Source organism: Leptodactylus fuscus, chromosome 9, assembly GCF_031893055.1.
Source record: "Leptodactylus fuscus isolate aLepFus1 chromosome 9, aLepFus1.hap2, whole genome shotgun sequence".
In the NCBI taxonomy this organism is placed as follows: Eukaryota; Metazoa; Chordata; class Amphibia; order Anura; family Leptodactylidae; genus Leptodactylus; species Leptodactylus fuscus.
This window is the reverse complement of record NC_134273.1, coordinates 45717442-45742275: the sequence shown is the minus strand read 5'-3', so window position 1 is coordinate 45742275 and position 24834 is coordinate 45717442. Positions and strand designations below refer to the sequence as shown.

The 24834-nt window shown below is 40.9% G+C and overlaps 1 protein-coding gene across 1 annotated transcript; it reads right to left on the bottom strand.

The window, feature by feature from the left end:
* Window positions 1-505: 505 nt before the first annotated feature.
* On the bottom strand, window positions 506-24591 carry HEBP1 (heme binding protein 1). The gene is made up of 4 exons (XM_075286374.1): window positions 24323-24591; window positions 12315-12453; window positions 3057-3237; window positions 506-708 (listed from the first exon to the last, which is right to left on the bottom strand). The coding sequence occupies exons 1-4, from the start codon at window positions 24398-24400 to the stop codon at window positions 534-536; spliced, it is 573 nt and encodes a 190-aa protein (XP_075142475.1). The 5' UTR covers window positions 24401-24591; the 3' UTR covers window positions 506-533.
* Between the last annotated feature and the right edge of the window lie 243 nt (window positions 24592-24834).

The window sequence follows — 24834 nt, the reverse complement described above, 5'->3', positions numbered from 1 at the left end:
TTAAGATTAATAGGGGTGCCCAAACTTTTTCATAGGACTGTATATGTATGGCCTGCTGGTTTCAGAAGGGTGTGCTGAGACATGGCTTTCAACCTCTGCTGACCAACATAAAAATGTTCTGGATATTATAGAACTATAGATATTCTCTCCGATTTGTAAATGATATCGTCGTTGCTACAGCATGCTATAAGGGTTTATGAAACCCAATTCCTCTGTATTATACTGTACCTTTGTTGCCCATTGTGTTGATTCTACATCAGATGCTTACAGTATATGCATGGCCTTTGTCCAATGCTTTTTTAAATTAGTTGAGTCTGCTCCATATTTAGATTATAATAATATATATCAAATTTCTCAACAATTTCATCTAATAATTTTTAAGGTATATTTTGGATTTTACAATGTAAAAAGAACTAGAACCCAAAATAATTTTGGCCCAAAATAGATGAAACCTCATTTATGTGAAACTTGTTTTCAATTTATTGTTTACAAAAGTCTCCATGTAGTTACTATTGTACAGGCTTGCAAACATTTTAGTCGTTCTTAACAAACCAAACTTCATTTCGTCTTCCATAAGGTTTCATGGGTGGGTCATAGCCGCAGCAAATATAGTAGTCTTTGTGGTAAGATGCCTCTGGCCCAAGACAGGATCTAAGTTTTTCTGCATGTGATACATAGTCTGTTTCTTTAGCATATCCTCCAAACTGCCTGTAGGTGAGAACAGAGAGAAGGAGTATTCAGTATTCTATAAAACTTCTCCAAACTGTGGGTGCCCAGATCCTGTTGCTAACTATATGCTGCACACACCTTTCTATCACCAATATTTACCGTAATCCCTTCCCTTCACAGCCACTTTTTGTTTTTCATTTTGTTTTTTTACTACCCACCTTCCAAAAACCATAAGCATTATTTTTGTGTTCACAGAGCCGTTTGAGGGGTTATTTTTTGCAGGCTACTGCAGGTATTTTGTAATAACATGTAATATTTCACATGATGTACTGGGAAGTTGGAGTCGCCATACTGTGATAACCAGAACTTTTAAAATGTTTCCGTGTACAGAGGTTTGTATGGCGTCTTTTTTGCAGCACAGAGGGAGCAAAATACTATTAAAAGAGGAATCTGAAAAAGAACAGAGACCTAGCCTGTTTCTCTTCTGCTATTTGAAGTGCAAATGCAGAGGGGGAGCAGCGCCAAAATTGAGCTCTCTGTAGACAGTAACAAATTACCTGAATGAGCAATAGTGCTAATAGAAAAGCTTAGACTTCAGGAACTACACCTCTGATGCAGTGGCAGATCCAGGGTTTGCGGGGCCCTGGGCAATTGACTTTGGCGGGGCCCTACTTACCGGGGGTCTCGCGCTTCTAACCTGTACCTCGCAACTTTTGAAGACCACTTTTATGTTGACTCCGCCCATTCTCATTCATTTTTCATGTGATTCCACACAGTATAATCCTCCTACAGTCACCCGTAAATTATATGTCCCCCTCCATCTCTCCCCAGTTTCATATACACCCTTCATCTGCCCCTAGTTTCATGCCCCCCCTCCATCTCTGTCCCCAGTTTCATGCCATTGTCCCTCTTCATCTGACCACATTTTCATGTCCCCCCGTCTCTGCCCCAGTGTTATGCCGTTCTCCCCCCTTCATCTGCCCCAGTGTCATGCCGTTCTCCCCCCCTTCATCTGCCCCAATGTCATGCCATTCTCCCCCCCTTAATCTGCTCCAGTGTCATGCCGTTCTCCCCCTCTTCATCTGCCCCAATGTCATGCCGTTCTCCCCCCCCTTCATCTGCCCCAATGTCAGGCCATTCTCCCCCCCCTTCATCTGCCCCAGTGTCATGCCATTCTCCTCCCCTTCATTTGCCCCAGTGTCATGCTGTTCTCTCCCCCCTTCATCTGCCCCAGTGTCATGCCGTTCTCCCCCCCTTAATTTGCCCCAGTGTCATGCTGTTCTCTCCCCCTTCATCTGCCCCAGTGTCATGCCGTGAGATGCCGTATCTTGCCACGGACTCCACGGCTGATTCAGCCATGGCGTCCACGGCTAGAGACATGCTCCTGTTTAGGCCCATTCATTTGGGCCTAATCAGGAGCGGGATGCTGCGTGGAATGTTCACAAGGCAGAAAAGGTTTCTGCGACCTTTTCCTCCATGTGACAATACCCTATCAGTTCATTACTGAAGCAAACAGGCAGTTCCGGAGTTCATCACTTGATAACTGACTATGATACAGTGACTCCTATGCACACGGCTGAGTTCAGTCTGGGTCCTATCACCCACACATGATCTGTTCTCACGGACAGAATTTGGTGGTGCACAGATACTGAGTCAGTTTTAAATTCTGTGACATTTTAGTTTTAAAAGCCCACAAAATTGAGAATAAATTAAATTTTATCAACATTATATATTTATTGTGAAATGGTTTTGTGAACCAGAGGGTTTAAGTTAGTCAAGTTTAGTTACTTTAGTGTTCAATTTCAGGTTTTTTTTTGTTTTTTTTGCAGGGGAAATAAATGCTGTTATATAAATGTGAACAAGACTGAAGAAGGAATAAGGATATAGTGCAACTCTAAATATACTGACTCTACCTCTGTGAGAGAATTCACATGTAACATGGTAATAACTGTGTAATGAGTGCTGTGTAATATGTGAGGGAATTGTATATAAATACATCATGCCAGCAGTAGTTTCCCTTCCCGAATTGCAAATGTAGCTTATTTTTGAAAGCTGCACCCTCTGTCAATTCAACTTCTTATGCTAAGTTCACACATGCCTTTAGGTTTCCGGTTTCCGCTTGGGGACCCAAGAACGGAAAACCAATCGGCTTAAAAAGCAGTTACACACGGACACCTGCAGACCCCATAGACTATAATAGGTTCCACCCAGTTTCTGCCCAAAAAAGGTGGATGGAAATGTCTTGCTTGCAGGACTTATCTCTCTGCATTTTTTAAGCGGATTCAGGACGGTAACCCTGAATGTAGAACAGGCGGAGATGAGTCACATATTCAATATAGTTGAAGAAATCTTTTAGGTGAAGTAAAGGTTTTCTGTTACTTGCTTACATGGCATACACATTCAGTCTTTCTCTCTTCTCAATGTGGATGTCGTCATCTGTAGGAACGGGAGGGTCCGCCTGGAACTGGCTTGGAATTCGAAGTATGACCTTGACTTTGGGTTGCAAAGACTCTTCCTCTGTAGGATAACTAATAATGGCAACAGGGGAAGTCATTCCCATTCCCGCACCTGAAAGAGAAAAAACTGCTTAAAACATTTGCCTAGGATTATTTGTGTTTTCCTATTCATGAAAGAACTAGTCAAAACCTTAAGACCACTATAAATGTGTTTAAATGGCCACTACCGTTTCTTCTTATTATTAATAATAATAATAGTAATAATAATAATAATGTTATTTATATGACACCAACATATTCCGCAGCACTTGGTATTAGATACATTATAGAGAGTCACTGGCCTTCTGTAGTAGCGCATGGTGATGTCACGGGATGAAGTATACAGCTGGGTGTCATTAGCATAAATATGATATTGAAAGCTGATGTTTTTTCAATAGGGGCTGTGTACAGAGAGAAGAGGACCGAGCCCTGAAGAACCCCAAGGGAAAGCGGAAAAGAAATTGCACCAGCAAATGATACACTAAATAAGCGGTCAGAAAGATAGGAAGAAAGCCAAGAGAGCGGTGTCCCGGAAACCAATAGTGTAGAACATAGTATGGAAGAGTTGGTGGTCAATTGTGTCAAATGCTGCTGAGAGATCCAGAAGAATAAGTGGTGAATAATTCCCTTTAGATTTAGCCGTGAGGAGATCATTGGAGACTTTTGTAAGGGCAATTACTGTAGAATGTACTACACGAAAACCCGATTGTAAGGGGTACAAGAGAGTTAGCAGAGAGATAGCGGATTAGGCGGGAATAGATAAGGCATTCCAGGTGTTTGGGGTGGAAGGGGAGGTTAGAGATGGGTCAATAGTTAGCAACACAGGATGGGTCAAGGGAAGGTTTTTACAGTAGTGGGGATATGACAGCATGCTTGAAGGAGAAGGGAAAGATTCCACAAGAAAGAGAGAGATTATAAGTTTCGGTAAGATGAGTTGTAAGAGCAGAGAACAGAGACCGGAAGATGTGTGATGGGATGGGGTCACTTGTGCAAGTATTAGGGCCCCTTCACACGGCGTATACGCTCACTGCTTTGGAGCGTGTAAACGTTCCGTAGCAGCGGCGTCTAAAGCACTTCCCATTGTTTTCTATGGGAGCCCGCAGACGCGCGCTCCCCATAGAAATGAATGGAAAAAGCAGCCCATTCATTTCCATGGCGAGCGTGCGTATGCCGGCTCCCATAGAAATCAATGCGATCTGCTTTTAGACGCCGCTGCTACGGAACGTTTACACGCTCCAAAGCAGTGAGCGTATACGCCGTGTGAAGGGGCCCTTAGGGCAAGAAGAAGAAAGGAGTTGGAGACTTCCTCTTCTGTTAATGGGTCAAATAATGAGAGTTCATAATGAGGAGCAAGGGAGGGAAGATGAGGAGATTTGGTTATCTCCTGAAGGAGCTTGTCAAATTTTGTCTTTAAAGTACATGGTCATGTCTTAAACACTGAGGTCTGTGATATGTACCTGCACCTGCAATGTAATGAGGGAGTGAAAGTTGTCAAAAATTGGAGAGAGAAGAGATGAGAGAACTGAAGTAGGCTTGTTTGGTGAGGTGAAGGCTGGAGTTATAGGCTTTGATCATAAAATTGCAGTGAAGAAAATCTGCCGATACGTTAATTTTTTTTTATTTTTTATCACATTTTAAGCACTACTGAAGAAAACATGTTTGAGGAGTGTGCCAAGGTTGCTGGTGTCTTTGTTGGTAGTTTTGGACAGTCAAGAGCGCTACTTTAGCCAAGTTGGTTTTGAGAGTCTCATTGTAGTGTTTGGTCGCCAGTTCAGGACACAAGAGAGAAGAGATGGGAGACAGTGATGACTGTAGAGTGTCTGAGAGGTGCTGTGTGTTTACCGTGCCTAGATTCCTGGATGTGCGGTCGATCGGTATGTTTTGCAAAGGACAAGAACACCTAACTCCCCATCCTGCCTATCCTGTGGGTTTAGATGTGTGTGAAAATTGGAGACCATCATAACAGACAGCAGCATAAGAAGTGGTGTTAGGGGGCATTCACACGACCGTTGGACAATGGTCCATGGCTATTGTCCGTGCAAGTTTTTAGCAACAGACACTAGCTGCTCTGTCTCAAATTTGCATTCATTTCAATGGGAAATTGTGTCCATGTGTGTCCGTTTACAATCATGGCCATTTTTTTCAAGTGGACAAAAAAATCCTACATGCAGAACTTTTCTGTCCGTTTGAAAAAACAGCAAGTGTCCGTTATTTTTTTTAACATTGAAGTCTATGGGCAACGAACTTATAACGGACAGTAACTTATAGGCATCAGTTAGTGTCTGTTTGTGTGTGTTATGATAGGGTCCGTTTTTTGGGGGGATTTTAACGGACATCTTCATAACGGCATGCAACATGAAGTATGAACCCTGCCTTAAACTCTTTAATCCAGGTTTCTGTGACAGCCATCAGGTTAAAAGACTTTGAAATGAAGAGATCTTGAATAGTGTCAAGTTTATTGCAGAATGAATGGGCGTTCCAGAGTGCACAAGAGAAGTGGAGAAGATGGCAAATAAGGTTAGCAGGGTTTCTAGGCGAGACAGGTATGGAGTTGAGGTTAACAGAAGAAGGATTACCAGGGTTGGAGAGATAACCCCTGCAGTTAGTATCTGGAAAATGGAGAGAGACTGAAGATAGTTAAATGATTGGGAGATCGTCAATTTGTTGCACAGAAACACAAGGTGGGTTAAGGTGGTTGAGGAAGAACAGAGAATGGAAACTGCACAAAGGTGAGGGAAGGAGAGAGGGACTGATGTGGATAGATGTAACATGAGCTGGGTATGGGAAGTAAGTTTGTAAGAAAACAACAAAGAGAATAAAAAGAAATGGAGTGAACATGGGAGCACAATTGTCAAATGTAATTAGAAACTTACAAGCTTTCTGATGTGGTTATTCAGTAGATCTGTCTTCTGCCCCATCTGACTGCCATGTTTAACTGCAGCTTATACACACTTGTAATTGAATCACACTTAGGATTGAATTGCATCTTGTCAACCCCCGCACTCTCCTCAGAATCTCATCACTTTCTTTTTCCACCTCTTTCCTGTCTCCCTGTAGCAGCGGTAACTGATTCTTAGTTAACCTTCCCCTCCTACTCCCTCTGTTCTCTTTCCTCCTTCCCCTGAAGGCCTCCTTTACCCACTGCTGCCCCCTCCTCAACTTTCATATCTAACCCTCTTCTATGTGTCCTTAAAGGGGCTCTATCAGCAAAATTATGCTGATCAAGCCCCACATATGTGTGAATAGCCTTTAAAAAGGCTATTCAGGCACTGCTAAAGTTATATTAAACTACCCCTCCACCCCGTTTTAAAAGAAAACCCTAAAACAGAATATGTTCATCTTACCAAACGTGCACGGGGGATCGAGCATTCAGGGTCCGACGTCATCTTCAGCCACGCCTCCTCTTCCAGCGATGTCCTCGGGTCTCATCTAACTCGCGAACTGACATTGAAAAAAAAATGGTGCGGGTGCATGCGCAGTAGCAGTAGTAGTAGCAGCTAATGCGCATGCACCCACGCCATTTTTTATCAATGTCAGATGGATGGGACCCGAGGACATTGCTGGAAGAGGAGGCGTGGCTGAAGATGACGTCGGACCCTGAATGCTCGATCCCCCGTGCACGTTCGGTAAGATGAACACATTCTGTTTTAGGATTTTATATTAAAACATTGTATTATGAATTTGTATTTATTCTGTTCTGCTTTTCACACAGAAGTATGTATAGTCTGAACGATGTATTCCTCCAGACAGTATAATATCTCATAGCAACCCCTCCACACAGTGTAATATCCCACCATGCCCCCTCTACACAGTATAATGTCCCACAGTGGCCCTTCACACAGTACAATGATCCATAGTAGTCTCTCCTCACAGTATAATATCACTTAGTGTCTCCTCAACACAGTATAAGGAGAGTTTGGTACCCCTCCGACCATTATACTCTGGGGTCTGAAGAGTGCAGGGGCCATTGTGGAAGATTTTACTGTGTGCACTGGCCGCTAAGTGACATTATACTGTGCAGCAACATGAAGAACAATTTGTCCCGCAAAGATTAAGACCTTATATGGCTCTGAGAGCGGAGAAATAAAAATGTTATGGGGTTTAGAAGGAGGGGAGTGAAAAACGAAAAACAAAAATTGAAATATGCCGTTGGAGGGAAGGGGTTAATGAACAAAAAAATCTAACTAGACGACCACTTTACAGACAACAGTAATATAGTTTTCTTTTTTAAGGAAAAAAAGGCGTTATTTTCTAAAAGGGTATTATTATGCATTAGTGTTTTGCTCAAGTTAATGTGTGTTTCTACAAATCATACATTTTTGATCAGTTTTAAGCCGGGTTCAGACGGGGTTTTTTGGGGCGGATTTTGACGCTGAAGCCGCAACATGCCCGTGACATGGCCTTTCTTCAGGTGAATTCTGCAGCTGAATCAGCCGCAGACGTCCACCTTGCGACATTTCCTCCTGACTAGGCCCATGGATAACGCCATGGTAAAAATCGCGGCATTTTACAGTACTTGCAAAGTGGATGGGATTCATGCGAATCCCATGCCCACTTTGCGGAAAAATCGCGACGCTGGACATGCTGCAATTTCCAAAACTGTTGCAGTTTTGAAAATCGCAGCATGTCAATTATATCTATGGAAACGCCGGTGGATTTCCCATAGATATAAATTGTAACAGAAAGTCCGGGGAGGAAAACTCCGTGAACTTTCTTTTCAAGGCACTGCGGGAATAACCGCGATGCATTCACACCGCGGTTCTTTCCGCAGTGCAAAAAGAAAGAAAGAAAAATCTGCTTAGGGTGAGTTCACATGTTTAGGTTTTCAGATGCAGTTCTTGATGCCAAAATCAGCTGTGCATCATGAAAGTGGCCTAGCATAGAGAATGGCTGCTACTTTATTTTCCAACCTCCCCTTGTTTTGGCAGCTGTATTAGTGCATCAATCAGCAAAACCATTCAAATACTAAAAACACCTGTTTAATATTGTAAAGGTTTCCTCATATGAACAACACAACCCTTGCCCATTAAGGCATGGACTCCACAAGACCGCTGCAGGAGTCCTGTGGTATCTGGTACAAAAATATTAGCAGGAGATCCTTTAAAAGGAGTCTACCACTGACCAAATCACTTCTAAACCACTGACATGCTGTTATAGGGGCCACTAGTGACATAGGGAATGTACCTTTTAGTGGAAAATTGTAATCTTGCTCAAGAGAAAAACTATTTTTTTCTTATTTCATTTAACAATAAAGAAGGTCAAAGAGCACATCATACAATCTGGGAGGGAGAGGTTGGGCAGAGCCTGCACACATAATTGATTGTAGACATAAGGCCGCGGCCGCACATTGCTAAAACGCAGTGTTGTACAGAACCTGCAATGGGAATGATATTCTGGTTAATCCCTTCCACACTTTGCAGAAAAAAATCTGCAGTGGACATGCTGAGATTTCAGAAATGCTTATGTTTTTAAAAATTGCAGCATGTAAATCCTACCTACGGAAACACTGGTATTTTCTGTATAAGTATAATGGAGGCAGAAAGTCCGCAGAGGGTAAGTCTGTGGGCTTTCTGTGAAAAACTCTGCAGAAACAAGCACGCTACACAAGTAAAAGAAATGAATAAGTAATACCCTAAGGGAGGTGACCCAGAGTTTACCTGGGATACAGCTATAGTCGCATCTTGTCTCCAGCAGCCATTGCTTTACTTCTAAGTAAGTGAAAAAACTGATGAAATTCAGCTTACCCTGACTCTGGTGTTAGTGTCCTAAGCTGACATCTTTCTGGTCTGAAGTGGATGGGCCAACACTGCAATTTGTGCCATGTGTATATCCCTTACCCATATACCATTCTCCTGTGGGTGGATTCACCACACAGTGCTCCAGTAGGAATTTGCTTCCTATCCTCCTTCTGGTGACTATTACTTAATTACTAATTCCCCTTCGATGGCACCAGACTGAACCCCAGACTGTCACAATGTGCTTGGATAAATTAAACCTGCCCTGTAGACAACAGAACGTAAGCATGAAAAGTTCATTAAAATGTGGAAGCCCTGATTAGACTTCAAAGCTACCATGTCATCTTATCTTAGTGGCTCCTCTGCTCAGTAATGATATATTGAGCTATTATTATTATTATTATTATTATTGGGGTTTTTTTTTGGTTTTTTTTTTAATGCATTTATTTATTTATTTATTTATAGAGCAGCAATAATTCCATGGTGCTGATGCATTAATTCTGGCACAGTTGGAATTTTGTTTCTCTACCCCTTACTCTACCTGAGCAATCAATGCTGGTAGTTTTGGTGTCTGATATACTCTCTAGATTCTGTAGTGTCAGGAGGGCGGTGTCAGGCAGGAACAGACAAGAGGTGTGATTGGCTGCCTCTGATTGGAGCTCTGTATTGCATCTCCTGCCTGATACTGCTCTTCTGACATTACAGAGCTTAAATAGCACATCAGACACCAAAACTAACTGTGCTTGATGCTCAGGAATGGTGGGGGGCTAGAGAGAAAATCCCTACTGTGTTGGAATGAGTGGAGTAGAACCTATTAATAGATGCTAAGAGATTGAATTGGTGGAAGTGGTGAAAGGTCCTCTTTAAATGCTGAATCGTTCAAGAGAGTAAAGTTAGAAAATACTGAGAATCCCCTTAACGCTCTGGTCAGTAATAGTACGTCCTGGCAAGTAGCACGTTCGCGCTCAGGTCAGTACTATTACTGACCAGTAATGACCAGAAGCTGTGCCTGCGCCATTACACCTGGCACTCGGCTGCATTACACAGCCGAGAGCCAGGACGAGCTGCCCCAGTGAACTGCCAGTCGGAGCTCCGCTCCAATCGGCGGTATTAACCCTCCCGATGCCGCAGACACATGTCCGCGACATCGAGAGAGTTTTTTTGCTCACCACTCCCCCCTGGGCACCCCCCGCGGCGAGATCAGGGGGTGCCCTGATGAATTTTATGCAGCCCGGGATCTGGATAGTGACCCCGAGCTGCTAGGACCCCCGCTTACCTGGTGATCCTGCTTGTGTTGCTGGAAGTGTGTCTATGCGCCTCCATAGACACACTTCCTCTATAATACATGTGTATTGCAGGCTATAGTACTTCCTCTATAATACATGTGTATTGCAGGCTATAGTACTGGACCAGAAATCAAAGTATTGCTGGTTCAAGTACACTAATAGGACAAATAAAAAATGTGAAAAAAAGTGTAAAAAAAAATAATAAAGTGTGTGAAATAAATTAATTAATTAATAAAGCCCCAAAATTCCCTTTTTCTATATCAAATGAGTTAAATAAAAAAAACACCTAAAAAATAATAAAAACAATGCATATTTGGTATCGACGCGTCCGTAACAACTTGTACCATAAAACTAAAACATTATTTCACCTATATGGTAAACGTAAAGAAAAAAAACCGCTGGAAATAATGATTTTTTGCCATCTCACCTTAAAAAATATGCTATAAAAAGTGATCAAAAAGTCGTATGTACACCAAAATAGTACCAATGAAAAGCACAGGTTGTCCCACAAAAAATAAGCCCTCAACCAACTCTGTCAATCGAAAAATAAAACTTTTACGCATCTCAGAAGATGGCAATGAAACAAAAATTGATTTATGTCCCCAAATGGGTTTTTGTTCGGCAAAATTACTAACGCATAAAAAAACCTATAAATGAGGTATCACCGTAACCGTACCGACCCGCAGAATAAAGGGCACATGATACTTATGCTATACACCATGTGGAAAAACATTTAAAAAGTAAAATGCAATGCCAGAATTGATTTTTTTTTTATCCAGCAAAAAAGAGTTAATAAAAAATAGCCAATAATCTATAGGCACCCAAAAATGGTGTCATTACAAAATGCATCATATTCCGGAAAAATACAAGCACTCATATGGCCACATCAACACAAAAATAAAAAAAATATAGCTTAAATAATGCGAAGACAAAAAAAAACAAAATCGCCAAATGCGTCAGGAGGGGAATATATAAGCAGTGCGAGCGTATGTCAGGGTACAGACCAGTTTTGCAGCTTACAAGAGAAAATACAATAGAAGAGACCCCCAAAGTGACCCCCCAATCATAGTAGCTACTGGGACATAGTAGGGAATTTGGTGCTCCCAATGTCCTCCGCACAGCTTATATATTACCTCTTCACCATCCGCTGTGCATTCACGTCTGGGATACTAATACTCACTACACCCCTGATAAATTCTTTGAGGGGTGCAGTTTCCAAAATGGGGTCACTTTTGGAGGTTTCCCACTATTGTGGTACTTCTAGGGCTCTGTAAATGCAACATGGTATCTAAAAACCATCCTAATGAAATTGCTGCCCGAAATCCCTAAAGGTGCTCTTTGATTTTGAGGACACGTATTGAGTCACGTTGCACAGAAGGGCCACATATGGAATATTTCTACAAACTGCAGAATCAGAGAAATAAATATTATGGTATGTTTTGCTGTTAACCCCTTGATTGTTACTGAAAAATGTGGTTTGAAATTGAAAATGTGCATAAAAAAGTGACATTTGGAAATTTCACCTTCATTTTGCATTAATTCCTGTGGAACACCTAAAGGGTTAATAAAGTTCCTATATACAATTTTTGAATAGTTTGAAGACTACCGTTTCAAAAATGGGGTCATTTATGGGTGTTTTCTATTATATATACCCCTCAAAGTCACTTCACAACTAAATAGGTCCCTAGAATACAAAATCTTGAAATTTTCTTGAAAATCTGACAATTTGCTACTAAAGTTATAAGTCTTCTAACTTCCTAGAAAGTAAAAAGACATTGAAGAAACAATGCCAATATAAAGTAGACATATGGGAAATGTTAATTAGGAAGAATTTTGTGTGATAGGACTGTCTGTGTTTTCACGAGAATAACAGAAACTTTCAAAATTGATAATTTTATGTAATTTTCAGTATATTGTCCTTTTTTTAACAAACAAACGCAAAGTTTAATGACCAAACTTTACCACCAACATAAAGTAGAAGGTGTCACGAAAAAACAATCTTGGAATCACCTAGATAGGTAAATGCATTATGAAGCTATCCTCACATAAAGTAAAAGACGTCATATTTGAAAAACAGGGTCTGAGCCTTAAGTCCCAAAGTACCCTGCGTCCTTAAGGGGTTAAATTACCTTTGTCATTGGAGCCGCCAACATATTTTAGGAGCTTTAGAACACATTCTTTTGATGCTTCATCAAATGGCTTGTCAGCCACTTCCACTGCAGCAAAATTTCCACCATCATATGTTCTCTCTTCAAAGGTCATCCCATCCTGAAATAACATGAATGTTAGATTGAGTATTCTGCTATAAAACCTCTTCCTGCCCAAAGATGTAGTATAACATGATAGGAATGATGCAGTTCATGCAAAATTATGAAATATTACATCACAGTGAGGTTGCCAACTGAATCATACAGCCATGACCCTATTGCAATGACCAGGTGTGGAGATAATACTGGAAACATTCGCAGACCGCTGGTTTCCAGGAAGCTGTGCAAGGCTTTTACAAGTGCCTGAGAGACTACTGTATTAGGGAGAGTTTGTGTAAGAATGTACGGGCGTGGGGAGTAGTTTGTGTGAGAAAGAGAACAGCATGCCGAACAGTCAGCTTGAGTCTGTGTAGGACGAGAGTGCAGAATGGGTAGCAGTCTGTGTGACGAACAGGGGACCAGTCTATGTTGTTATTTATGTGAGGCATAATAGGATGCTTGTTAGTGGTGTCCTGGAAGTAGTGTGTATACTAGTGTTTGTGTAGTGTAGTATACTGTGTGAGTGGAAAATAAAGAGGTTTAGGGTCTGAACTCTTTTTGAGATCTCATGGGGATCTGAATTAATTTACATTTTCAGGGGGTGATGGAATGGAAAAGTAAATCAGCTATAAATTTTGGGGAATATTTTAACAACATTCAATTTAAGATATATACAATGGTGCTTGAAAGTTTGTACGCAATTCCGAATGTTTTATATTTATACATAACATTTCAACACAAGTCCTAAACAAAGAAAGAGAACCAAATCAGAAATCAAAAATAAGCGTCATAAATATTTGACTTGAGCATTAATTTATAGAATAAAATGATTCATGATCACATATCAATAAGTGGTAAAACTATGTGAACCTTTGAGATTAGCAGATAAATAGAAGGTGGAATTAGAGCCAGGTGTTGTCAATGAATGGGATGACTATCAGGAGTGAGTGGACCACAAGGTCACTAGGAAACCCAAGGTAACTTCTAACCAACTAAAGGCCCTTCTCACATTAGTTAATGTTAAAGCTGTAATCCGCAGGATATGCATCAATATCTCCACATATCACAATTATTGAGGCAGCGTGGGAGAGCCACGTTGTTCAGTTGCTGCACTAATGTAATGTCCCTATACTGCAGTCCCTTTTATAGTCCTTGCAGACCGAGATGGTATGGACATTTGCATATAAGGTAAAGAGGTTCCTCCCCCTTCATTTACCAGTATTTCTATTTCACCAGAGCCAGCACTCAGGGGAATCTATTAATGCGCCATCTTGTGGATGTTTTGTGAACTACACCTGCCTATACTTCCTATTGTAATCAATGTAAAGAAGTGTCCAGTATGATCAGGTGACCTTCAGGACCAATCAAGCTCCCTTGACTGGCCTGGAGGAGGAGGAGTTACAACCCTCTGAATAGGGGGTTGGGAACCCTTTGTCTTGGTCTTTTGTGTGGAGAGTCCAAGACATGTGGAGCTGAAAATGGCAGCCAAGCATCAGGGTATTTCAAACAGAGATGTCTTTTCCTCTGTACCCAAGATCCTCCTCAGAGAGCGTCTTCCTCTCAAGTTCCAAGTCTACAATTACTAAAGGATATGGACCTGGTTATCCATACATCTGGGACCTCACACGTATCTCTATTCAAGTAAGTCTTTGGGACAAATCTATATTTAAGAAGCCCACAGCTAGTCTGGCAGAATTCGAGGGTCTCCCGCTGTCGACACCACTATTTCCTCTCCTACATACGTGTACCCAGTTTGTTGAGGACTAACCCCCTGGATACAGGCCATCTTTACAAGTATATGCAAGTTTAACTACCCAAGCAACTACTAATTAAACTATCCAAAGCATTCCTGCTCCAAGCTCCATCACCTGCTTAATTGGACACTAACTACAAAGATCGCTGTATTGTATGTGAAGAATTTACTCCATCATCTGTACATTTGTATTACCTTGTCCTGCCAGTAAAAGAGCAACGACTACCCCCGAGACCTGGTTGTCTGTTGTCATTGTCAGGTACCATGTGGGGGTGGGTAGTCGGGGACATCAAAAAGGAGATTTTGTGCACATTTGGGACCCAGGGACCCCCTAAAATCTGGCCACATCTATTACCCGTGATACCAGCCTTGGCCCTCCTGAGTGTTACACAAACTGTAGAGGTGAGTATAGGTACTGCAGAACTGCCGCATAGACTCTCCGAGCTGCCTCAGTATCAAACGACACCTGTAAATTTATAAAATGTATACAGTGTGATTTTCTGGATTTTATTTTTGATATTCTATCTTTCACTGTTAAAATCAACCGGTCCTTAAAATTATAGACTGTTCATGTCTTTGTCAGTGGGCAAACTTACAAAATCAGTAAGGGATCCAATACTTACTTCCTTCACTGTATCTCTGTAGTTTGTACCGTGGCAGTTTGCTAGTATGTGCTCAGTGCATTGTGTCCATTTTTTACTAGGAATTGTTTGACCTTGTTATTGAGTAACTAAAAAGATCATCAGTTAAAATGATGAGATGATCTATTAGGAATGTTGCAGACAGTTGTGAAATTGGAAACAACCCACACTTACAAATGATGTGGCTAACACTAAGTATCATATGCTTGTGAAGTCACCAACTAGCTATGTTTATTAGATCAGTTTTCAGGAAATTGGCCCAAAAATAAAAGCTAAAACGAAAGATCAGGATGCCAACCCTAATACTTTGTTACAGCCACTTACTAGGTTGTAGTAGTTTGGTTTCTGTTAAGACTTTTTATCAGAGTGACTGTATTTTTAAGGCACTGACCTTGTATTTTTAAGGCACTGACCTTGGCACAATACCAGAAGATTGTGGAACAGCTGTAGAGAGACATTGGGCTGTTCAACTTCTGGTATTGTAACGTGTCTAGGAAATCCTATCAGTCTGAACAGAAATCAAGGTTGGGCTACGTCCCCCCCCCCCCTCCTGCCCTCTCCAATAGCAAGGAACTCTTTTAGGTTGGCCAGATTGGTCCCATTTTTCTCTATGAACATAATGAGCTTCTGCACCTTTCTTAGAGGATGCAGGTACTGACTTTTATTTTAGTTTTTATTTTGGCCCAATTCCTGAAGAGTCCCTTTAACCATTTAACGATACAACTTAGTTTGAACATTAAGGCTGCTTTCACACGGAGTAACGCGCCGCTCATTCTAACACGTAAACACGTGTCAGAGTGAGCACAGTAAAACAGAATCCACTTGACTTCAATGGGTTCAGTCTTATGCGTGTATCACATTGAAAGCATAGGTAAAAAAAGCCTCCCTTTGAGTTCAATGGGATTCTGTTTTACTGTGCTCACTCTGACACATGTTTACGTGTCAGAATGAGCAGAGCGTTACTCCGTGTGAAAGCAGCCTAAGGCTCGGCGATTCATTTCCATTTTCCAAAATTCACAACTTATTAATTTTTCTTTCAACATAGGCATATAAAAGCTTATTTTTCACAGAACAATTGTTGGGTAAATTTGTTTGGATCAGCTTTTCTTTATATCTTTGGGGAGTTCTGGTTACATATAGTGTTTTTTTGAAAAGATTTTTTGAACTTAATATATTTTTTATACTTTTAAAAAAAAAATAAAAATTACTTTAGCATTAGTCCTACAAGTGGACTTGTACAGATGATCAAGTGGTCCCAAATAAAATAAATAATTTATAAATGTGGTATCTGTGTTGACTAATTATCTCTAATGATGAGCTAATGATCTTGGGGTTTAGTCTGCCGTCTGAAGAAATAACGTGGTCTGGTATGGGGTCTGGAAAAATCTAAAAAGTGTGACATTTAAAAGTATTCAGCCCCCTATATCAATACTTTGTAACTTACAGCTGCAAGTCTTTGGGGTATGTCTCTACCAGCTTTGCGCATCTAGAGACTGAGATTTTTGCCCATTCTTCTTTGCAAAAAAGCTCAAGTTCAGCCAGGTTGGATGAAACGTGTCTGTGAACAGCAATTTTCATGTGTTGCCACAGATGCCCAATGGGATTTTGGTCTGGACTGTGACTGGGCCATTCTAACATATGAATATTCTTTGATCTAAACCATTCCATTGTTTTTCTGGATGTATGTGTATTGTCTTGCTGGAAGTTGAATCTCCTACCCAGTCTCAAGTCTTCTACAGCCTCCAGCAAGTTTTCTCCCAGGATTGCCCTTTATTTAGCTCCATCCATCTTCCCATCAACTCTGACCAGTTTCCCTGTCCTTGCTGAAGTAATACCTCCCCACAGCATGATGCTGCCACCACCATGTGTCACAGTGGGGATGGTGTGTTCAGGGTGATGAGCAGTGTTACTTTTCTGCCACACATAGCGCTTTGTATTTAGGCCAGTAAGTTCAACTTTTGTCTCATTTGACCAGAGCACCTTCTTCCATGTGTTTGCTGTCTCCCCTATATAGCTTATGGCAAACTGCAAACGGCACTTCTTATGTCTTTCTTGAAACAATGGTTTTCTTCTTGCCACACTGCCATAAAGGTCAGATTTATGGAGTGCATGACTTTAAGTTGTCTTGTGGACAGATTCTCCCACCTGAGCTGTGGATACCTGCAGCTCCAGCAGAGTGACCATGAACCTCTTGGCTGCTTCTCTGAACAGTGCTCTCCTTGCTCAAACTGTCAGTTTAGGTGGACGGCCATGACTTAGCAGGTTTGCAGTTGTAAAATAATTTTTCCATTTTTGGTTGATTGATTGAACAGTGCTCCTTGGGATGCACAAAGCTTGGGATATGTTTTTCTAATCTAAACCTGCTCTAAACCTCCCCACATAACCTACAAAAGTACTCCATTGACATTGCAATAGTAGGCCTCATCACTGACAGAGATGACAGGGAATACACAGAATTAAAAAGGGATTTTGTGGGATGGTGCCAGAAGAACCACCTCAGGATTAATTCTGGGAAGACCAAGGAGATGGTGGTGGACTTTAGTAAGTGGAGACGTGCTCCAAAACCAGTGGACGTCCAGGGAATGGGCATTGAGATAGTCAACACGTACCTTCTTCGGAGTGGCCAGCTGGGGTAGAAGCATACCAAACAGGGATAGGAATAGACTGCACAGGCTGAATAAAAGGGCCTGCTCTGTCCTGTGGAGCTCCTTGTACTCTGTGCAGGTGGTGGGTGACAGAAGGTGACATTTTATAAGCATTAGTCTGTGTAGAAATACATGTTGTCCTGTCCACCATTTACCATTACATGCAACACTTGCATTTCTATGCAAACTAACTTCTCTAGAAAAGGTTTTGATGTCAGGCTTTTTTTTAAAGCTACATTTACTTAAAAAAACAATTAGGGTGCATTCACACTGAGTAAACGCTAGCTTATTTTGTAGAGTAAAATTACACTTGTAAATTTTGCTATCCCATTGACTTCAATGATATTTTTTTACAAGTGTAAAAATACGCCTGTAAAAAATACGCCTGTAAAAAATACGCCTGTAAAAATACGCCTGTAAAATGTCATTGAAGTCAATGGGATAGCAAAATTTACAAGTGTAATTTTACTCTACAAAATAAGCTAGCGTTTACTCAGTGTGAATGCACCCTTAAGCTGACCCAGTCAAATTATTTTCCCAGGAGCCTTCACCGTCCTTATTCCGGCTCTCTTTGAATTTCACTTTGCATTTAAGGAAAATGCTGATAAAAAAAATGCCCCAACAAAAGATATCTCCAGGCAACAGCATGCTAGGCGACTCCTGATAACAGGCACAAGCACCAGATGTAACCATGCTGGATCTTCTAATGCAATGCAGTCTTCTAATCGACACAGTTTACAAAGGTGGAGTTCATTTGTTTTGCTGATGTATTTCCAGTACTTTTCTCCTACTGAGATCTACTTCATTTCATAGAGTAAAATGGCCATACAAAGCTTTCTACTTCTGCATAAAATACTATGAGGCAGATTTTCTAATAGTGTCTAAGTTTTAAGGATGGATCTTCAGTATTTGACTTATAAGGGTCTGATCATCTGATCCAATTGCTATTGTGGTGCCAGAAGCTAGAAAGATGTACAGAGCAGAACGAAGTGGAAAGTCACTGAAGGCCGAGTCAACAAAAGGTATATCAGGTACTGCAATTGCCATGCTTGGTAGTTGGCACACAAACAGCAAGAAAGACAACACAGGAGCTTCCCATAGAGTCAACCAAGACAGGTTAGCTTGGAGGGGCCTGGAAAATAAGGAAACTGAAGAATACATGCTCGTCTCTTTATTTTACCTTTCTAACTGGAATTCTGTCAGTAAAGCACAACTGGTTGTATGCGTCCATCAGTTCCTGCACATACTTGATGTCGTTGGCAGGATAAATGCAGATAGTGATCTTTGGGAAAAGGAGATGCTTTAGCAACCCCAAGTGTGAACCCTATCCATGCAGCATAAGCCGCAACATAAGGTGCAGATGCAGTGGCGACAAAGGTCTGGTGGGATATGCATCCACAGTGCTGTTTACTGGCATGGCAGCGATATCTATAGCTCCACATCTGAAGGCTGAACTGGCACTGACTATTCTGGAAGGGGAGCCAAAGAAGACCATGATATTGCTGCCTGCCGCTCAGAGTACTGTTGAACAGATATAGGGACGTGTCCACGTGGACCACGCTGCAGGAGAAGTTTTTTGTCAGTATGCAAAGTGTGGATTAGACTGAAGGCACCTGCTCTAGAAGTGTAACTAAACTTCCAGACAACTATTCATCCTCTGTCAGTATTTCTCTCATTAATCTATTTCGTAAGATACTTTATTAACAAATGTTGGCGGCACCTTTCTGTAAAATCTTGCATTGTTTCACTCTTTCCCTTGCTGCTCTGTTGAGAGCTGTCCCTGCTTCTAATTTTTTCATTGTGGACAAAATACACGTTGTGTTAAGTGAAAATAAGGGGGTGGGGGTTGGGAGGTGGGTTGGTCACTTCAATTTACTAAAACAAACTAAATATAAATTTGGCATCATTGTAATTGTATCAATCCAGAGACTAAGCTTATCATGTTATTTAATGCTGGAAATATATATATATATATATATATATATATATATATATATATATATATATATATAGTGGGGAAGGTACTTCTATAGAGGCAGTGGTGCGGACCCAAACTGTCAGGACAGGTAAACAAAAATGTGCAGCAAACAGGCTTATTTGCAAAAAAAACCCAGGAAAAACAAAATACAGCCTTAACTTCAGGCAAAAATAAAACAAATTCCTGCTCGTCCGAGTGACTAACTAAACAGAAGTTATAACTTAACTATACGTGTGGCTTACTACCAGCCACACAAAAAACACAAACACAAAGTGGTGTCACTGGACTCAGGGTTACAGGACAAACCCAGGCACTTCCTCTCCTCCCAGGATTTTATGGCCCAGTAACGAGTTCTGCCTCGTCCAGACCGGCATTGGACATTTTTGAAATCACAGCATTTCCGCTGTGGATATTTTCTTGCAATGTGTGAGTGGGATTAACTAAATCCCATCCACTTTGTAGGTATTGCAAATCAGAGCATTGTTGCAACGTGGGATCTCTGCCTAAATACTTATGAAACCCTTTGGGCATATTAGACATATAGCTATAGAATTTCCTGGATTATTTACTGTATGTAAAGCAAGCATGATGAATCTAGCCTTACACATCTAAATATCTAGAAACACAGGCCACATTTTTCCTATCCTGTGATTTCAGATTCTTCCTGTACACCTTACACACAAATTCCAATAACTCAACCAACCTGTTATAGTCAAAGACATTAAGTCAACTGAAAATTTCTATTCACTTCTAGGGACAATAATATAAAAAGTATAACCGTATATACTCGAGTATAAGCCGAATTTTTAAGCACAGTTTTTGTGCTGAAAAAGCCCCCTCGGCTTATACTCGAGTCAAGCAACAACATTTATTTATTTATTTTTTTTGTGTGTGTGTGTGGGGGGGTGTCTATGACCAGCCGCAATAGTAATGTATAACATCTCCCATAAAATAGTGAAAAAAAGAAGGAGCTTTAAAAAATATAATAAAAAAATAAAATAAATAAAAGTTCTAAATCCCTCCTTTCCCTAGAATACACATACACATTAGGTATCCCTGTGTCTACTGTATATAGGGGATCTGCAGTGCTCCTGTTCCATCAGGTAGAGGTTAATAGGAGCACTGCAGATACCCTATATTCAGCCAGACTGAATTCCAAGTGGGGAAAAAAAAACAAGTCCTCAAGCTCGGGGAAGGGGCAGACAGACAACCAAAACACCCCCTCCCCTTTCCCAGCATCCAGCAACTACTGCACCCATAAACCATTTTAATTTTTGAAATTTTCCAGTAGCTGCTATTTCCCCTCTAGACTTATACTCGAGTCAATAAGTTTTCCCAGTTTTTTTATGGTAAAATTAGGGGGGTCGGCTTATACTCGCGTTGGCTTATACTCGAGTATATACGGTATGTAAACTAAATATTTTACAACTAGCTGGTACCCGCGACTTTGTCTGCAGTGATTGTAGAAGTGGGTATATAAAGGCATGGATAAGGTTTTCGTAGTGTGTATAAGGTATGGGATATGAAATGTAACTTTGTATCTTGTGTTTGCTGTAAATCAGAGAATACGTGAGACGTTTGTGTTGAAGTTAATTTGTATTAGAGCTGCTATACGGTGTTGTGAGAAACTTTACATAGTGACTTTGGGACAGAAGTATTTGAAGTTAACCCTTTCCCGCCAATGGTATTTTTTGACTTTCGTTTTTTGACTCCCCTCCTTCTAAACCCCATAACTTTTTATTTCTCCGCTCCCAGAGCCATATGAGGTCTTGAACTTTGCGGGACAAATTTTTCTTCATGATGCTACTATTAATTATTCTATATAATGTACTGGGAAGCAGGGAAAAAATTCAGAATGGGGTGGATTTCAAGAAAAAATGCATTTCTGCGACTTTCTTATGGGCTTTGGTTTTACGGCGTTCACTGTGCAACCAAAATGACATGTCCACTGTATTCTGTGTTTCGTTACGATTCCGGGGATACCAAATTTATATGGTTTTATTTCCATTTTGACCCCTTAAAAAAAATCCAAAACTGTGTTAAAAAATTATTTTTTGAAAAGTCGCCATATTCCGACAGTCGTAACTTTTTTATACGTGCGTGTACGGGGATGCATAGGGCGTATTTTTTTGCGGGACCGGGTGTACTTTGTAGTTCTACCATTTTCGGGAAATGTTATTGCCTTGATCACTTTTTATTCAAATTTTTATCAGAATGAAAACAGTGAAAAAATGGCGGTTTGGCACTTTTGACCATTTTTCCCGCTACGGCGTTTACCGAACAGGAAAAATATTTGTATAGCTTTGTAGAGCGGGCGATTTCGGACGCGGGGATACCTAAAATGTATATGTTTCACAGTTTTTAACTACATTTATATGTGTTCTAGGGAAAGGGGGGTGATTTGAATTTTTAATCCTTTTTATTTATTTTTTATATTTTTTTAACTTTTTTTAAACTGTTTTCTTTGCATTTATTAGACCGCCTAGGGGTATTGACATGGGTGGGCAGTGTCGCGGATTGTCAGAGCGGTGGGGGTCGGCAAACATGGCTGCTCCGGGCGTTAAAGAGAGCCTCCTGGAGTATCGTTAAGGGGAGGGGCAAAGTGGTAAAGTATATGTATATGAGATTGTGTGGGGTTAGGGGCTAGGCTGTAGAGGGCAATATGAATTTTGTGGCTTGCTATGGTCCAAAGTGTGTGAGATTGCAGAGATGGTGGTGTGAGTTTGGGTTTTGTGGGGGTCCTGGCACAAACGTATGTGCGCTATTGTGACGAAAAGTAGCCTATTGTTTAATCGGGTGTATTAACTATGTTTGTGGAAAATTTCAGCCAAATCGGTGGAGCGGTTTTTCCGTGATTGAGGAACAAACATCCGAACATGCAAACATCCAAACACACAAACCCACAAACTCACAAACTTTCACATTTATAATATTAATAGGATATACTTTCTAGAATTAAGTTTGGGTTTAAAACCAAACAGCTGTCTTACCACATTGAAAGGATATATTAAAACTATTAAAAAATTATTGAAATATATTTAAAATATATTATATTACAGACCTATGCAGCACCATAACAAACTTTGGACTGGAGCTTCCACACATACACACAGTATAATGCTGCCCCCACCCCTTCCCCGTACTGGCCCCTAGACACTTTATTGCTCCCATTATTGGCCACCACACAGTATAATGCCACTTTTTCAGGCTCTGAAACAGAATAACACTACCCTGAACTGACCCCCACATAGAATAATGCCCCTTTACTTACTCCCATACAGTATAACACCCTCTTTTAAGGCCACACACAGTATACTGCCCATTTTACAGTAACTTCCTTCTCTATTGGCCCCCTTACAGTGTACTGCCCTTTATACTGACCTTCATGCAATAATTGCCCTTTACTGGACCCCATTCACTATACTGACTCCTTTACTGGCCCACATACAGTAATTGCCCCCTTTTACAGGCCATCACACAGTAACAGGTCTTTTTATTGGCCCCCATACAGTGAACTGACCCTTTACTGCCCCCACACAGTAATTGCCACCTTTACTGACACCCACAGATAAACATTAGACAGCTACCTTCTGGATTATTATTATTATTATTGTTTATTTATATAGCACCATTAATTCCATGGTGCTTCACATTTGGGTTATTCCAGCAGGTAATGGCCAGTACTTACTCTTCCTTATTCCTGCCCAATTGTAGTTAGAGTTGTTGTTTGACAGCAGCTGGAGTGCTGAAGGTTGCCTCCTGCTATAGCCTATTGCTGTAAACTATGTCTTGAAGCTGAACAATGTTGGGACATAATATCCAGATGTTGTGCAATATCAGGACTCAATATACCCCGTGCCTGTACCAAAGCAGAGGAGGACATAAGAGGGAGCGAGGATAGGTAGGTGAATATTGTCCATTACATGCTGCTTTGGAGGTAGTTCCGCCACTGGTTGCAATCCATTAAGGATATTGGTGTAATGGTCACTGTCCCATGAAGGTGCACAGTATACTTCGCCAAGGAGTCCTGTACATTCACAGGGCAGCCCCTCAGAGATCCATAGCAACATTACTGGTCAGGCTATGGAGCCTACAGTCATCTTGGTGCAGTCCAACTTGGTTGAAGCTCCCACAGTGATTGAGATCCCTAACTTAGTCAGGTTGCTTGATTTAGTCACTTTTTTTGTTGCAGATTTTGCTGCGATTTTTTGAGCCAAAGCCAGGATTAGACCGAGCAGAAGGGAGAAGTATAAGAACTTCCTATATATTTCTCATTACCTCTGTAGCCATTCTAGGCTTTGGCTCAAAAAACCGCAGCAAAATCTGCAACAAAAGAAGCTGCGTTTCTGCAACGTACAGCCTCAGCCTTACAAAGAATTTTCAGAATTGTCAACTATGTATTTCACCATTTTAGTGATCACTAAACCTATAATAAGTGTAGTCAAGGATCCCAGTAGAGATGAATAGAAAATCAAATGATTTTAATTTAAATTTTTGCTTTTGCATTGTGCTACACGTGGCTATGCAGAGTTATTGTGACTTATGCCGAAACGTTGCTCACAATAACTCTGCATAGCCACATGTAGCACAATGCAAAAGCAAAAATTAAAATCATTTGATTTTCTATTCATCTCTATTGGGATTCTTGACTTTACTTGGTATACCGGGGTGGGACCCTATCCTATAGATTACCGTAGGTGCCGGTCACACTTCTAACTACTAAACCTATAATAGTTCTAATCTAAAGTATACATATATGTATGAACATTCATACCCCAATACAGCAGAATCTATGACACGGTAAACCTCTTTATACATTACAGCATATAACAAATACAATGCATAGTGAAGATGCAGTACGCGGAGTTTCTTACCTTCTCTTGTTTCTGAATTAGTGTCCCATTATTAAGTTCTACCCCTCCAAAAAGTGAATTCTTTATCATACCAAACATTGCTCTCTATGGGGTTCTCTACTGTCCAGTGAGTTCTTCTGTACTGGTTACTCTGATGTGTCAGTATCCTGAGAGAACTTTATGTCTTTCTGTGCTTCACGCGTTTCTAATGCTGAATTCCTTTTTTCTTGCTGCTTATTGTGGGACTGAATGGGAAGTAGAGAAAGCAATGTCTGTTTGTCTTCCTGTGTGTATTATTGGGTGGAGATAGAGGCAGGGCATTACCTAACAGAGTCTCTCCAGCCCTGAGCTCAGCACTAGTTTCAGCTTTTGCTTGCTGTTAGGAGACACATCTATGATGCAGGAACTGAAATCTCACAGCTGAATTATTCTACACTTGTAGCTTTACTATTGTCTTCCCTCTGCCTGTGACTCAGAGGTCAAATCTGTGACAGAAAGCATAGCTGTATTGCTGTAACCCCTTAAGGACCAGT